Genomic DNA, 16,298 nt, shown 5'->3' with positions numbered 1-16,298 from the left:
TAACATGTTTTTCAATTATTTAACTTGTACAATAATATTTTGACCTTTGATCGAAACTAATTTTTCTAATTTTATCCAAGTTTCTATGTATTAAATATGAGAGTCCTAAAAAGCAAGCGACAATTCGACTAGCTAGTCGATCTAAATTGATTTTTAAACTACATTTTATTTTTTAAAGATATATTTGATTACTTAATTTGGAAGAAACTTATGTATAACAATTTTTTTGAATTTAGCATTACCCTAACTACTCTCAAATGTCTTGCTTGGGAGTAGTTTTTCTTTGATTAAAATTGCTTGCTACCCCTTAGAAAATGTTTTGGAACATCATATCCAAGTTTTTAAAAATTATTAATATTATTTATTTAATTTTATATATCTTATTTTTAAATAATAATTTAATTATATTATCATGCTTATGTCAACTGTTTATGACCTGTCCAAACTCGACTCGTGAATCGATTTTGCAACCCTTAGTGCACTCCATCTTCTCTCCGATGTATGTGCCGCTAGATGAATAACTTTGTTCCTATATAATTAACATACAACTTTTATTAATAAAAAAGTAAATCAAAATTTTTTAAAACTCTTTCTTTATTTTATCTCAAGAGCTAATTGCTCAATTTAGTTTGATTATAATTAATATTTGAATAAATTACTGAAAATATAATAACGTAAACCTTAAATGCTGTTTTTTAATTGAATAATAAAAATCAAATTGATCAACTTAAGATTTATGTCCTTAAAACATGATATGCAATTAATCCATATATCTTAAATTGTATGGCAATAATATATATTATTTATTTATTTAACTTGTACAACAATATCTTTTGTATCCGAAAGAGATTCTTATTTGTTATATATATATATATATATGACACACAACATATTGACATACAAAGTTTTTGAAAAATTATCTTAGTAAGAGTTACTATATATATTTGGATGCTTGAAATTAAAGTAGAGAATATTATATGAACACATACGATACTGAAGGAGGTCTCAATTAATGGGCAAGGCGCAAGCAATAACAAGTAATTAATGCAACGATGGATTTATTTGTATATATACCCTTGAGGTGGTGGGAAGGCCAAGTGGGGAATTGAATTGACCGAGAAATATATATCGCAGTGGTTGAGAGAGATTAATAATATACTATTGGAGGGGATGGGGATTCGTACTCATAGGGTTAACGTTGATCTCCTTTCCACAGTCACTTCTCTTATATTTCTTTGCTTTCTAGTGAGGAAAGGAAAAGAGTGTTCCGCTGCCGCCGCCGCCAGCCTCCCTAATCATTACATGCTTCAATCCTCCTCATTGGTACCATCCACTTCAGATGTTTGCAATCCCACCTCTCAAGGTTTATACACATATATTCCTTCTCTGTCTCTTTCTTTTTGAATAAATTAGGTATTGCACGTATAAACCCCTCAAAATTTCATCTTTAATATATATATAAAGTTATTTTTTTATTAATAATTTTTTATCGTAAAAAATGAATCATTAATATACTATAAATAAACCCATGTTCATACTATATTTATAGAAAAATAATAAATAAATTAATATTACATTTAAAGTATGAATTTTAGATTTTAAATTTAGTTTTGAATAAATTTAGAGAAATTTTAAAATAATCTTATGTTATATTTTATTTAAATTTAATGAAAATTTGAATTTAAGGATTTCTCGGTGGCCGCTGCTTTGTCCTAACCTTGGCGCGCTTTTGTTTGAATTCAAATGCAGGAGCAGGAGCAGGAGCAGGAGCAGGACCCAGAAACGGCACATCCTTAGTCCTAGTTCACAAACACGGTCCTTGCTCTCAACTCGCCCGACCCAACCCAGCCGCTCCCAGCACTGCCACCGAAATACTCGCCCGAGACCAGTCCCGAGTCGACTCAATCCAATCCAGGCTGTCGAAAACCTACCGACAGCCCGATCAATCCACCAGCATACCCGCCAACTCCGGCCTCACTATCGGCAGCGGCAATTACATCGTCACCGTTGGCCTCGGAACCCCCAAGAAAAACCTCTCCCTCATCTTCGACACCGGCAGTGGCCTCACCTGGACCCAGTGCCTACCCTGCAAATCCTGCTATAAGCAAAAAGACCCAATCTTCGAACCCGCCAAGTCCACTTCATATTCCAAACTTGCCTGCAACTCGACCCTGTGCTCGCTGATCGCCAACTCCACCACTTTGTCCTCGAATTGCTCCGACCCCACCTGCGCCTACGCCATGCTGTACGGCGACCTGTCCTATTCCGTCGGCTTCTCCGGACAAGACAAGCTCTCTCTCACCCCCTCCGATGTCTTCGACGGTTTCCTCTTTGGCTGTGGGCAAGAGAACGAAGGCCACTTCGGCGGAACCGCCGGCTTGCTCGGCCTCAGCCGAGACCAAGCCTCCTTCGTCTCACAAACCGCCGCCAAATATGGAAAATTCTTCTCGTACTGCCTCCCGTCGACGCCGAGCTCCGCTGGATTCCTTAAATTTGGAAACACAGGGGTTTCCCCCGCCACGAAATTCACGCCGCTGTTGACGCCGGGCTCGTCCTTCTACCATTTAGAAATGAATGCGATAAGCGTCGCCGGCAAAGCTCTGCCGATTCCTGCGACGGTGTTTTCCTCAGCGGGTATTATTGACTCCGGGACGGTCATAAGCCGAATACCTCCGGCGGCGTACGACGCCCTGAAGGCGGAGTTCCGGCGACAGATGTCGAAGTATCCGCTGACTGGGGCGCTGTCGATACTAGACACTTGCTACGATCTGAGCAAGTCCAAAGACGTGACTCTGCCGAAGATTAGTTTGTTTTTTCGCGGCGGCGTGGAGGTGGGCGTCAACCCGGGGGGCATTTTGTACGCAAACAACGCGACGCAGTCTTGCCTGGCTTTCGCCGGGAACAGGGACGACGACGACATCATCATTTTCGGAAATAGGCAGCAACTGACGGTGGAAGTGGTTCACGACGTGGGCCAAGGGAGAATTGGCTTTCGGCCTGGAGGCTGTAGCTAACTTCTTGGGCCTTAGGATCAAGAAATAAAAACAATTAATTTGAGTAATATAGGTGACCGAAATTTGGCCCAAAAAAAAATAAAAAATTATCGGTTTAATTACAAGGGTTGCTATGGTCTATTTAGTGATAAATGTGTTTTTTTCTTGTTGGGGTGATCGAAAAGTGTAATCTTTTTTTACTTAAAGTTGGAGTCTTGAATATTAACTTAACTATTCTTAAAAATTAAAGGAAAAAAAAAATATGATAATCCTAAAGGTGACAACAATCACAATGTCAACTATGTCCTCCATCTTTGAATAGATATTCGATCATTGTTATATGATTTTTTATTTTTTTTTAGCTCAACACAAATATTTTTTTCCCTATTCTTTTTAAGTTAATAGAAATGACTAGATGAGCAGTAGAATATTTTCAAGTGATTTTGTCAAATCATGAAAATATAGTAAAAGATCTATAATTTTTTTTTTAAAAAAATTTTGTGCATATCGATCCTTTGATTAAGCCAAGAAAAATTTGAGGGAAAATGATTTACTAATACAAATTTGGAAATCTGATAGAAAATTTGTTTTTTTTTCTTCTTCCACTTTTCAATAATTGTGTTTAAGATCTTATAGTATTGTTAATGACATTTTTCCTCAAAATTATACCTTTTGTGAATGTAAGTACAAAAAGCCGGACTCAAGTGGTCATAAATAAAATGTGACAATGCATGCGATGCATGTTCACTATAGTAGTTTGGTTAAAATATTGCACTTCAATTAGTTATTCTAATGAGAAGGGCTCTCTCTCTCTCTCTCTCTCTCTCTCTTAAATAGAAAAGAAAAGAGACAGGCGCAAATGGAGTTTCAAAGATATTTTAAAGTTTTTGAAGGAGTTACATATATAAGGTGACAAACCATTTATTGCCAAACCGTTTAGAAAATTGTAAAGAAGATCGTTCATCCATCTAGAGGTTTTCCACTCACATGGCGAGGCGAACAACTAATTGCCAACCTAAGCAACAAAAGTCATCTAGTCATTAGGCAAAGGTCGCCTAGTTATTGATGATAGGGAAGTAATCATTGAGTATCAGATTTAACTATGACAATTGAATCATTAATACTTAGAAATAGTCACAACTTAATTATTATTAGACCTTTAAATGTTTTGAATTATGAATTGTATCCATAACTATGTTTTTGGGCATAATTTGGGTAAACTATAATTCAAATTTGACTTGAAGAGATTATAAATATAATTATACGTGAATAGTTTTAGTTCTAGTGGTTTTTCAACACATTCAACTTAATTCACACCAGAAGACAAATAACTATCACTTTGACCTTTGTGTCACTTTATCTTAATATTTCTATCTTTTATTGCCTCTACTTCCCTAATTCTATTCCTTTCTATCTCCTTATCCTTATCTTTTGTAATCTAGTTTCGATTACCTTCCTTGTTTTCTTTCTCCTTTTTATGATTTCAATGACTTCTACAGCTCTCTTATTATCGATCCGTATCTTTACACCTTTGATGAGGGTTGACATAACGAGTTTATTCACAACCAATCAACTATTTACTTATTTCAATCACACCATCACTTCAAAAGGTGTTTGACTTTTTTTTTTTTTTTTTTTTTTCAGCAATCAGTTAACAAAGATCATTGGGAAAATCACCTAGCCATATTAGCAACTAAGTGGGAGGTCGCTCAAGTGATTCTTGGATTGATAACAACTGTGGATTGGGTCTTAGGATTGCATCCAGAGATAATGAGATTGGGCTGAAGGTAAACTAGAAGAATACATAATATTGAAACAATTAATTTGAGTAATTTAGGTGAGAGTACATGGGACAACAACAGATATTTGTAACAAGGTTACTATTAGCACTTCATGGTCAAAACGTTATTTGGGCAACACCAAACAAGGTGCTTCTAATTTTTTCTTATTATTTTTAAAATATTTTTTACTATTTATTCCCCAAACAAAAATGGGTGTCAACACCAATATATCTAAAAAATGTTTTATCACACAATCAAGTAGCAAACAGCTTGCATTTTGTAAAACTTGTGATTTTGAATGAAAAATAAAAATCAACAAGTAGATCAATTTAGAATACCTTTTAAATCGAACATACAATTATTCTATGTGTCGATGTGCACATTAATTAATATATAAAATGTATTTGTCTTTTGAAAAATTTAAATATATTAAAATACATGTTAAATTTTATGGAAGACTATCAAAAATTAACATTGCACGCAACTTCAAGAGGAACCTTTTGTTCTACTTTTTTATACATAATAAGTAGACATCTGTGCAATTAATGCACAAAAATTTGACGAATATTTGCAACACTAGACGAATATCATCGTTCTTGTGTAATTAATATATATGTTTTACAACTATCTGCATCATGTCGTCGGCTTTGTCCCTCTGGCAGCAACAACATAGGTTCCACTGCTACGTCTTCTGGTGGTCCCCCCGCACGGCCGGCTGTGCTCCATTGCAACTCTCCCGACACTAGAGAAGCGCCCCTTCTCTCTTTACTGTGCTTCCACTTTCCTATCATTTTTTTTTTTAAATTCCTACTCTCCAATAGAAGCACACTACTAAAAAAAAAAAGTTGTTGAGTTCTTACTCTCTTTATTGTGATTCAAAATTTCCAATATTGTCCTTGGACATTTTTTTTTTAATGGCGTCTTTCATCGATGTTGCTCGCCCTATCGAGATTGTTTTGAATGACTCCAACTACAATGCATGGGTTCAACAAATGTCAGTTTTTTTTTTATTGGTCGGCGATTATGGCGTTTTGTCACTGGAACAAAATCGAAACCTACCAAAACTGCCATGCAATCCACAGAGGAATTTGATGAGGCTCTTGATGAATGGGAAAGTACTCACTGTAAGATCCTTTTCTGGTTTATTAATACATCAGTTCCTACTATTCAAAGTCTTATTCCTAAGTTTCGTAATGCCAAACTTGCTTGGGATTTTTTGGCTAAACGATACAACTGTGGCAGTGATGCTGCTCTCGAGTTTCAGTTGGAAACTAGGCTTTCTCAGATACATCAAGCACCTAGACAGTCTATTGCCAAGTTTTATGCTCAGGTTAGTGGCATTCGGGATCAGCTTTCTCATGCTAACCCTGTTTTTTTTTATGAGTAGTCAATTAGGCTTTTTGTGGCATATCAGGATCGTCGTCAGTTCCTATACTTTATGATGCATATCCGAGATGAATTTGAGACTACTTGAGCTTCTTTGTTACATCGATCTCCTCTTCTTACACTTAAGGTTGCTCTTGTGGAGCTCATTTCTGAGGAGACATGACATCATACTCGTCGGGTTCATTCTACCGATATGATCTTGGCTACTGCTCCATCTAGCTTCTCTACTCCTACTGTAGCTGTTGCTTCTTCTAGAATGCCCCGTTTCAATGGCTAGTGCCACTATTGTAAGGAAGACAGTCACCATATTTCTAATTGTCCTAAGAAGAAGGCCAAGGATGTTAGGGATGCTCTCAAGGCTAAGGCATCTTCCTCTTCCAGGCCTATTGTTGTTGTCTCCACCAGCTCCTCCGTTTTTGCTCCATCTTCTGCACCTCCTTTGTCGTCTCTTTCTGCAGCTGACCTTGAGGCAATTATCACCTAGGTTCTCTTCCGCACTTCTACTACCTTATCAGTCTCCACAGGTACCTCTACACCTTGGTTTATTGATTCTGCCTGTTGCAATCATATGACGTCTGATTCCTCTTTAGTGAATAACTCTTGTTCCTTTAATTTATACTGCTGATGGTTTGCATGTCTGTTAATCATCTTGGTAATGTTTCTACTCCTACTTTTTCTGTCCCTAACACATATATTGTGCCTAACTTGTCTCTTAATCTCCTTTTCTGTTGGTAAACTTGTTGAAAGTGGTTTGATCTTAACCTTTTTTCACAAAGGTTGTGATGTGCAGGATCCGAAGACGGGCCAACTTGTTGAGATCAAGCGTAAAGTTGGTTTCCTTTTCGAGCTCACGTCTCTACATTTGCCTCATTCGTGTTCTCCCCCATCTTTTTTTGCTGAAGTGTCTTCTCGTGTTTGGCATTCTCGTCTCGGTCATACCTTGTTGTCTCATGTTCAATCTTTAGCTTCTAGTGGTTGCTTGGGAAATGTTAAGTTTGAACCTTTTGATTGTATACCTTGTCAACTTGGGAAACAAAAAGCTTCACCTTTTAATGAAAGTAATTCTTTGTCTTCTTCACCTTTTGATTTGGTTCATTTTGATATTTGAGGACTTGCTCCTATCCCTACTAAGGGCGGGTTTCGTTACTTTGTTATTTTTATCGATGATTACTCTTGGTATACATGGATTTATCTTTTGCATGATCACACTGGGTTACTTACTGTTTTTCGTGACTTTAAGCAAATGATTAAAACTCAGTTTAATCGCACCATTAAAGTCTTTTAGTCCGACAATGCCCTAGAATATACTTATACTCCTTTTACTGCAGAACTTCACGAGGTCGGCACCTTATCCCATCGATCATGTCCATTCACCTCCCAACAGAATGGTCGTGCTGAATGCAAGCATCGCCACATCCTTGACACTATTCACTTTTAACTCTTCTCTGCATCCCTTCCAGAATACTTTTGGGGAGAAGCTGCTCTTATCGTTGTTTACACTATTAATTGGGTTCCAACCCCTACTCTTTCTAATAAATCCCCATATGAGGCTCTCTATGGAAAGGTACCTGATTATTCTCTTCTTGAAATATTTGGTTGTGCTTGCTTTGTTTTACTCCCACCTCATGAACATACAAAACTTGAACCTCGTTCTCGTCTCTGTTGCTTTCTTAGTTATGGCATTGAACACAAGGGTTATCGATGCTATGACCCTATAGCCAAGCGTCTTCGAGTCTCTGGACATGTTCAGTTTTGGGAACACAAAATGTTCACTAGAATCTCTCCATTTTCTTCTGATTGTCCCTCATACTCTCCCATTTTCACTAACCCTGCCATCGATCTCTCTCCCGATTTTTCTTCTAGTGCAGATCATGACAGCTCATCAGGTGATCACTCTGTGTCTGCCTCTCCCGAACCTGGCCCGTCTAATGATCATGCCATCGCATCCACTCTGCCCGAGTCCTCTGATTTGGATGTTCGTCATTCTAGTCGGGTAAGGGCACCTTCCACCTATCTTAGTGATTATCACTATTTTTCTACTCTTGACTCCTTTCACGAGCCTCGCGATTATCATGAAGCTTGTTCTATTCCTGTTTGGAAGCAAGCTATGTTTGAAGAACTGGATGCCCTTCACAAAACTCATACTTGGGACCTGGTTGACCTGCCTCCTGAAAAGACTGTAGTTGGGATTAAATGCGTGTATAAACGAAAATAGAACTCTGAAGGATCTAAAGTAAGACATAAAGCTCATTTAGTGGCAAAGGGCTTTACTTAGGAATATGACATTGATTATGAGGAGACATTTTCCCCTGTTGCTCGTATTACCTTCATTTGCTCACTTTTGGCTATTGCCTCTGCTCGCCAATGGCCGTTATTTTATATGGATGTCAAGAATGCCTTCTTACATGGTGATTTAGCTGAGGAGGTATATATGCAGCCCCTTATGGGATATCCTCATCCTTCTAGTAAGGTCTGTCGTCTCCGTTGTGCTTTATATAGGCTTAAGCAAGCTCCCCGTGCTTGGTTTGCCAAGTTTAGCTCCACTATTGCACAACTTGGGTTTGCCTCTAGCCCTTATGATTCAGCCCTTTTTACCTGTCACATAGCTACTAGCATCACTATTCTACTACTTTATGTTGATGATATGATCATTATTGGTGATGATACTTCTGGTATTCATGAGCTTAAGCATTTTCTGTGTCAGCAATTTGAGATAAAAGACCTCGGTTCTCTTCGCTACATCCTCGGCTCAGAAGTGTCTCCTACCTTTGATGGCTACTCTTTGACTCAAGCTAAATATGCTTCTGATCTTCTGACACATGCTGGTATCACATATTGTAAGATCATTGATAGTCTGCTGGAGCCCAACATCAAACTCCATCCTACTGATAGGGAGCTTCTTCTTGATGCCACTCGTTACTGACAACTTGTTGGGAGCTTGATTTATCTCACTGTCACTAGACCAGACATTGCCTATGCAGTGCACCTTGTTAGCCAGTTTATGTCGGCTCCTCTTTTTGTTCACTATGCAGCTGTTCTTTTCATCTTACGATATGTAAAGGGAACCCTATTTCATGGGCTTTTCTTTTCCTCTCACTCATCCTTGATGTTGCAGGTTTATTTAGATGCTAATTGAGCAGAGGACCCTACTGATTGTCGGTCTACCACTGGTTTTCTTTTTCTACTTGGTGACTCTCTTATTTCTTGGCAAAGAAAAAAGTAGATTGTTGTTGCTCGCTCTAGTACTGAGGCTGAGTATCGGGCTCTTGCTGATACAACTTCGAAGCTTCTTTGGCTTCTCCATGATATGGGTGTTCCTCAGCCCTCGTGCACTCCGCTTTACCGTGACAATCATAGTGCTGTCCAGATCGCTCACAATGATGTTTTTCATGAACGTACCAAACACATCGAGATCGATTGTCATTTCGTGCATCATCATCTTCAAGAAGGGACACTTTGTAATGACCCAAATTTTTAAATGAAATTTTAATAATAAAGAGTGAGGGAAATAGAAACAGAAACAAAAGGAGGCCGTAGACTTCGTCGACGACAATGCATTTGGGGAATAAAAAAATTTAAGAGATTGCTTGAATTTGTTGACGAACACAGGGCTTCGTCGACGAAGAAATACCGAGAGGGGTTTTTTGAGCTGACTGAATTTCGTCAACGAGGAGTGGATTTCGTCGATGAAATTTGTGAAGGACTCGTCGACGAAGGTCGGGCTCGTCGACGAATTCTGCTGTATATATATGAAAAATCTGATTTTTATTCATTTTCATGCTCCTCTCTCTCTTTCTCTCCTATTCGGCCCTCTCACTCTCTCTCTTCGATCTTGGGCTGGTTTTAAGCCGGATCGAAGGTCTGAGGCTACCACGACACTCCTGGCGAAGTTCCCTACAAGTTTGCCAGAGCGGATCGTTGGGGAAACGAAGTTGGAAATCATCCCAGAGTTGAGGTAAGGCTTTTTAAGCCAAATTAGACTTCATGATAGTTATAAAAATTGACGTACGCATGAAAATACTAATGTTTAATACTAGGAGTTTTGAGTTTCAGGGTGTTGATCAGGAAGTCATACGGGGGTTAGCCTAGGATATTTTAGGGGCTTTCTTAGTAGCCAGGTAAGGGAATAAATTAAAGCAGTAATTTTCCATGCATATTATTATTAATTATGAGCACATTTATTTTCAGAAAAAGCCTATGTTATCTTTGTATATTATATATGAAATGTATGATTGGAAAATACTGCTATTGTGATGAAAATGTATATGTATGTATAAGATGCCAGAAATGATGATTTTAAAATATGAAGTAAGACTTAACACCACATGTGTGGCATGAACATTATTTTTATGTGAAACGAATCATGATATGAATGATTTTATGAGCAAAGCATATTTTCAGGTATTTTGAAAGGACGAATTATGCTATATTGAGTTTGATGAATATATATATGATAAATGAGTTGTTTTCAGAATATAAATACCTGAAATGATTTTTGACGTGAGGCCACATGTATGTTATCGGCACGAGGCCGTATTTATGTTTCGGCGCGAGGCCGTATTTATTATGTTATCGGCGCGAGGCCGTATTTATTATGATTTTGGCACGAGGCCATACGTATGATTTCGGCACGAGGCCGTATCTAAGTTTTCGGAACGAGGCCGTGATGATATTATGTATGTTCATGTATTATATGTTATTACAGTCAGGATGTTAGTTTAGTTTAGTTCGGGGCTCGGTATCGTAGCTATATGTGTAGATCAGATATCTATTTCAGATTAGTACTAACCGTCCCACGAGGTGATGGGAGATGGATAGTCGATGTGGCTTTCAGTAGAGCGTGGACATCCACCTGGCAGTCCGGACCAGGGTGTGGCAGGCCCATCGTACTTACAGACATATTTGATCCGGCAGTGGTCGGCCAGCCATTGTCGAGTCCCGCCTTTGGGCTGCACAACCCTTCATGGGGGGTAATACATGACATTAGCTAACTATTCATCCTGGGTATATTTTTAGTACTACAGTTACAACAGATGTTTTATGTATATAATTACAGTGATAACAGATGCTTATGTATGTTATGATTTATTAACAAATATGAAAGTACATGATCATCCAGTATAATATTATGATTATTTCTAGAGTTATGAAACGTACTGTATATGTATAAGCACTTTAAATATTCATGTTGCCGCACAACTATATTTAGTTTATTTTCCTTTACTGAGAAGTGTCTCACCCCCAACATTAATTAACTTTTCAGGAAACCCAGAGAGACGGGCGGGTCAGGGTTGCCGTTGAGTGATTGGTGCTTCCCTACTAGAAGGGTAAGCGTCGAACTAGGACTAGGAGATTTTTTTGTATGGTCTTAGTGATGTTTTTGACTTTTTATTGGAGATTGTACATATAAACAGTATATTGATGTTAAGAGAAAGCTCTGTTATTATGTTTTATGATTGGATGTTGAGATTTATGTTTACTGCTACTAGGTTTTCCGCTGTGTTTGATAGATTTTCCTGCTACCCACGAGTTCAGGTTGACCATTTCATTTATTATGTGAGATTTTATGTTTATAAATTGAGGGACGTTACATTTGGTATCAGCGCAAAGGGTTAGTTACCCCGATCCCTGGGAACTCTCGCTTATGAATGATTGTGGCGAAGTAAGACTCTCCGCCTGAGGGCTTACTGAATTAAGGGACGGTGATACGTAACACCTCAATCTCGGTGAGTGCTCTGATAGGTACCTGTTGTTGCCACGGGCGCAAGGCCCACAAGGTTAAGTGACAATGCCCGAAAGGGGGATGTTACAATTTGGTATCAGAGCTTAGGATACTAGGTTCTGTAGATTTTAGAGTGCAGCAGTAATAATACCAGAGTATAGGATAAGGGGATTTGAGGTCTGGTTTTGTAGTTTAGATGTAGGACTTCCGTGGTGGTTTGTATGATTTTCTTGGGGTGACGATTTCAGGAAATTCATTGTAAACTATCGTCAGGTTGGTATCTAGGTTGCAGGATTGAACCTTGAATTAAAATCAAGAGAGATGAATCAATTACGAGAAAATAGCATGTGAGTTAAGTGATATGTTTAGAGAAGAAGGTCTTGAGTCAAGTTATTTGTTTTTCAGGATGGACCCTGGTGGCAATAGTGCCCACGCCAGTGGGAGTGAGGGTGCTGGACCTTCAGGCGCTGCAGGCAGGGATTCAGATGCCGTTTTACGCAGTATAGCACAGTAAGTTATGGCAGAGATTGCCAGGAGTTCGAGAGAACAGGGTGGTCCATCGGCAGGCCACGGTAGTTCAATAGAGAAATTCATAAAGATAAGTCCTCCAGCTTTCTCAGGAGGGACAGATCTTGCAATTTCTGAGAACTGGGTGCAGGAGATGGAGAAGATATTTGCAGTACTGCAGTGTTCAGAGGATCAGAAAGTGTTGTTTGCCACCTATAGATTGAATGGGGAGGCCGAGAGATGGTGGTCGGCAGTGAGACTTTTAGAGCAGCAGAGGACTACACCTGTGGAGATGTCATGGGAATGGTTTAAGGAGATTTTCTTTGACAGATATTTTCTAACCTCTTCTAGGGAGGCTAAGATTGCAGAGTTCCTGAATCTGAAACGTAGATAGTTATCAAAGCAACAGTACGCGACGAGGTTCATTGAGCTGTCTCACTTCGCCTCGTATATTATCCTAGATGAGGCGAAGAATATGACAATTTGAAAGAGGCCTGAGGAGGGAAATTTATAAGCAGGTATTGATTTTGAAGTTGTAAGATTTTGCTGAGCTTGTGGACAGAGCCACTATAGCCGAGATTGGTGATCGATTGGAGGCTAAGGAGCAGAGACAGAAAAAGAGGTCCACACCTTTTGGCTCTCAGCAGGGGGTTGGACGTGGTACATGGAAGAGAGGTGGCTATTATAGAGGCTAGAGGCAGGAGACCGGGAATCGTGGTTTCCAGGGTGCGCAGCCATCTCCAGCTTGCTCATCTTATGAGAAGAGACACCTAGGGGAGTGTCGTGTCGGGCAAGGTGTCTGCTATAGGTGCAGGGAGCCAAGGCATATGATGAGGGAGTGTCTGACACAGACTGGTACAGTCGTGCTCCTAGACTTGCACGAGGAGATTACCTGGCACCACGAGGAGGCCAGCAGAGGAGTACGACCTCAGCCAGAGTTTTTGCTTTGACACCGAACAACGCTGAGGTTGTCGGTAATGTGGTGACAGGTACAATTAGTATGTTTTCATTTAAAGTTATTGCACTTTTTGATTCTGGTGCCACACATTTGTTTTTGTCCTTGGAGTGTGTAAAATTATGTGGGGTAGAAACACAATCATTAGATGTCGAGCTGTTAGTGGCTACACCGACCGGGTCAACGATGAGATGTAGTAGGGTACTCAGTGGATGTCCAGTTGATGTTCAGGGGAAGGTCTTATCTGCTGATTTGGTGGTGCTAGATATGCACGAGTTTGACATTATTTTTGGCATGGATTGCCTAGCGGCTAATTCTACTATTATAGACTGCCGTGCCAGGGAAGTGATATTCAGACCTCTAGGGAAACCAGAATTTAGATTTACAGGGTCACAAGTGCAATCCTTACCTCAGATGGTCTCTACTGTTCAGGCGAGGAGACTGCTTCAGAATGGCTGCCTGGGATTTATGGCTTTTGTGAAGGAAATGTTGGAAAATGAATTAAATCTTATTAATACGCCTATGGTGAAAGAATTTACAGACGTGTTTCCAGATGAGTTACCAGGTTTGCCGCCCGATTGTGAAGTAGATTTCTTTATTGATCTACTTCCAGGTGCAGCACCGATCTCTAAAGCACTGTACCGAATGGCGCCGGTAGAGTTGGCAGAATTAAAGGACCAGTTGCAAGATTTACTAGATAAAGGCTTCATACGGCCTAGTGTATCTCCGTGGGGAGCTCCAGTTTTATTTGTGAGGAAGAAGGACGAGTCTTTAAGGATGTGCATAGATTATAGAGAGATTAATAAAGTGACTATCAAGAACAAGTATCCTCTACCCTGTATCGATGATTTGTTCGATCAGCTCTAGGGTACACGGGTATACTCTAAGATTTCTCAAATCAGGTTACCATCAGGTGAAGGTGAGAGCAGAAGATATATCAAAGACGACTTTCAAGACCAGATATGGGCATTATGAGTTTCTTGTTATGCCATTTGGTTTGACGAATGCTCTAGTGGTATTTATGGACTTGATGAACCGAGTCTTCCACCAATACCTAAACCAGTTTGTAGTTATTTTTATTGATGATGTACTGGTCTATTCGAGGAGCTATGAGGAGCATGAGATACATTTGGGGCGGGTTTTACAGATGCTCAGGGAGAAGAAGCTGTATGCCAAGTTCAGTAAATGTGAGTTTTGACTCAAGAAAGTTGTGTTTTTGGGGCATGTCATTTCAAGAGATAGAATTTCTATAAATCCCAGTAAGATTAAGGCGGTGGTGAACTGGGCTAGACCAAGGAAAGTCCAGGAGATTAAGAATTTCTTAGGGTTAGCCGATTATTACCATCGTTTTGTCAAGGGATTCTCAGCCTTATCAGGGCCTCTAACACGACTTACCAAGAAGAATGCCAAATTTGAGTGGGATGATAGCCGTGAGCAGAGTTTTCAGGAATTGAAGCAGAGGCTAGTCAAAGCGTTAGTACTAATCATCCCATCTAGGGGTGAGGGTTATACCATATACAGTGATGCATCCTTCAAAGGACTTGACTGTGTATTGATGCAGCATGACAAGGTAGTAGTGTATGCATCTAGACAGTTAAAAGAGTACGAAAAGAACTACCCTACTCACGATCTTGAATTGGCCACAGTGGTACACGCACTGAAAATTTGGAGGCATTATCTATATGGCGAGTAGTGCGAGATTTTCTCTAACCATAAGTGCTTAAAATATTTCTTCACCCAGAAGGAATTGAACATGAGACAGAGAAGGTGGTTGGAGTTAATTAAAGATTTTGACTGTATTATCAGTTACCACCAAGGGAAAGCAAATGTGGTAGCTGATGCACTGAGCAGGAAATTTGGGGTATTAGTGTTGACAGCTATGGAGATCTAGCATCCGATCATGATGGATTTGGAGAGGCTCGGTATAGAGTTGATGGAGAGTAATACCCCAGTATGTATCGCCAGCTTAGTGGTACAACCTACTTTGCAGGAAAGAATTAAAGCCGCCCAAAAAGAAGATCTAGAATTGGTAGAGGTGATGGACAGAGTGCAAAGTGGTTAGGGGGAGGATTTCAGTGTAGCAGATGACGGAGCTTTGCGGTTCTGTTCCAGACTGTGTGTTCCTGCAGATGCTGACATTAAGAGGACAATTTTAGAGGAGGCTCACAAATCCTTGTCTATGGTTCATCCAGGCAGTATGAAAATGTACAGGGATCTGCGAGAGTTTTACTAGTGGAGCGGAATGAAGAGGGAGATTACCGAGTATGTAGCCAAGTGTTTGACGTGTCAGCAAGTAAAGGTTGAGCACCAGAGGCCGGTAGGGCAGTTGCAACCGTTGTTTATCCCAGAGTGGAAGTGAGATCATATTTCCATGGACTTTGTTTCAGGGCTGCTGTTAACATTGCATGGCCATAATGCGATTTGGGTGATAGTAGATCGATTGACCAAGTCCACCCATTTTCTCCCTATCAAGATCAACTACTCCCTCAGCCGTTTAGCGGAGATTTACATTTAGGAGATAGTTTGTTCTCATGGGATGCCTGTATCTATTGTGTCAGATTGAGACCCGCGATTTATGTCACGATTTTGGAGGAGTTTGCTGGAGGCTATGGGGTCTCAGTTATCGTTTGGTACAGCATTCCATCCTCAGTCAGATGGTCAGACTGGGAGGACGATACAGATACTAGAGGACATGCTCCGCCGGTGTGTACTAGATTTTGGGGGTAGCTGGACTCAGTTTATGCCACTGGTAGAGTTCGTGTACAGTAACAATTACCAGTCCAGTATTGGCATGACACCTTTTGAAGCTTTGTATGGTAGAAGATGTCAATCTCCTTTGTTTTGGGATGAGATAGGTAAGCGGCGAGTTGTGGGACCAGAGCTAGTGCAGCAGGCGTACGAGAAGGTTCGGCTTATCAGGGAAAGAATTAGTGGAGCTCAGAGCCGACAGAAGA

The 16,298-nt window shown here is 39.9% G+C and overlaps 1 protein-coding gene across 1 annotated transcript; it reads left to right on the top strand.

The window, feature by feature from the left end:
* The first annotated feature begins 1,170 nt into the window (after window positions 1-1,170).
* Window positions 1,171-3,014, top strand: LOC131151505 (aspartyl protease family protein At5g10770-like). The gene is made up of 2 exons (XM_058102746.1): window positions 1,171-1,363; window positions 1,750-3,014. Exons 1-2 carry the CDS (start codon window positions 1,171-1,173, stop codon window positions 3,012-3,014), a joined length of 1,458 nt encoding a protein of 485 aa, XP_057958729.1.
* The last annotated feature ends 13,284 nt before the right edge of the window (window positions 3,015-16,298 follow it).

This window comes from Malania oleifera, chromosome 3 (assembly GCF_029873635.1).
Source record: "Malania oleifera isolate guangnan ecotype guangnan chromosome 3, ASM2987363v1, whole genome shotgun sequence".
Taxonomy (NCBI): domain Eukaryota; kingdom Viridiplantae; phylum Streptophyta; class Magnoliopsida; order Santalales; family Ximeniaceae; genus Malania; species Malania oleifera.
The sequence above is the reverse complement of the archived record's forward strand: the minus strand, read 5'-3'. Positions and strand labels throughout refer to the sequence as shown.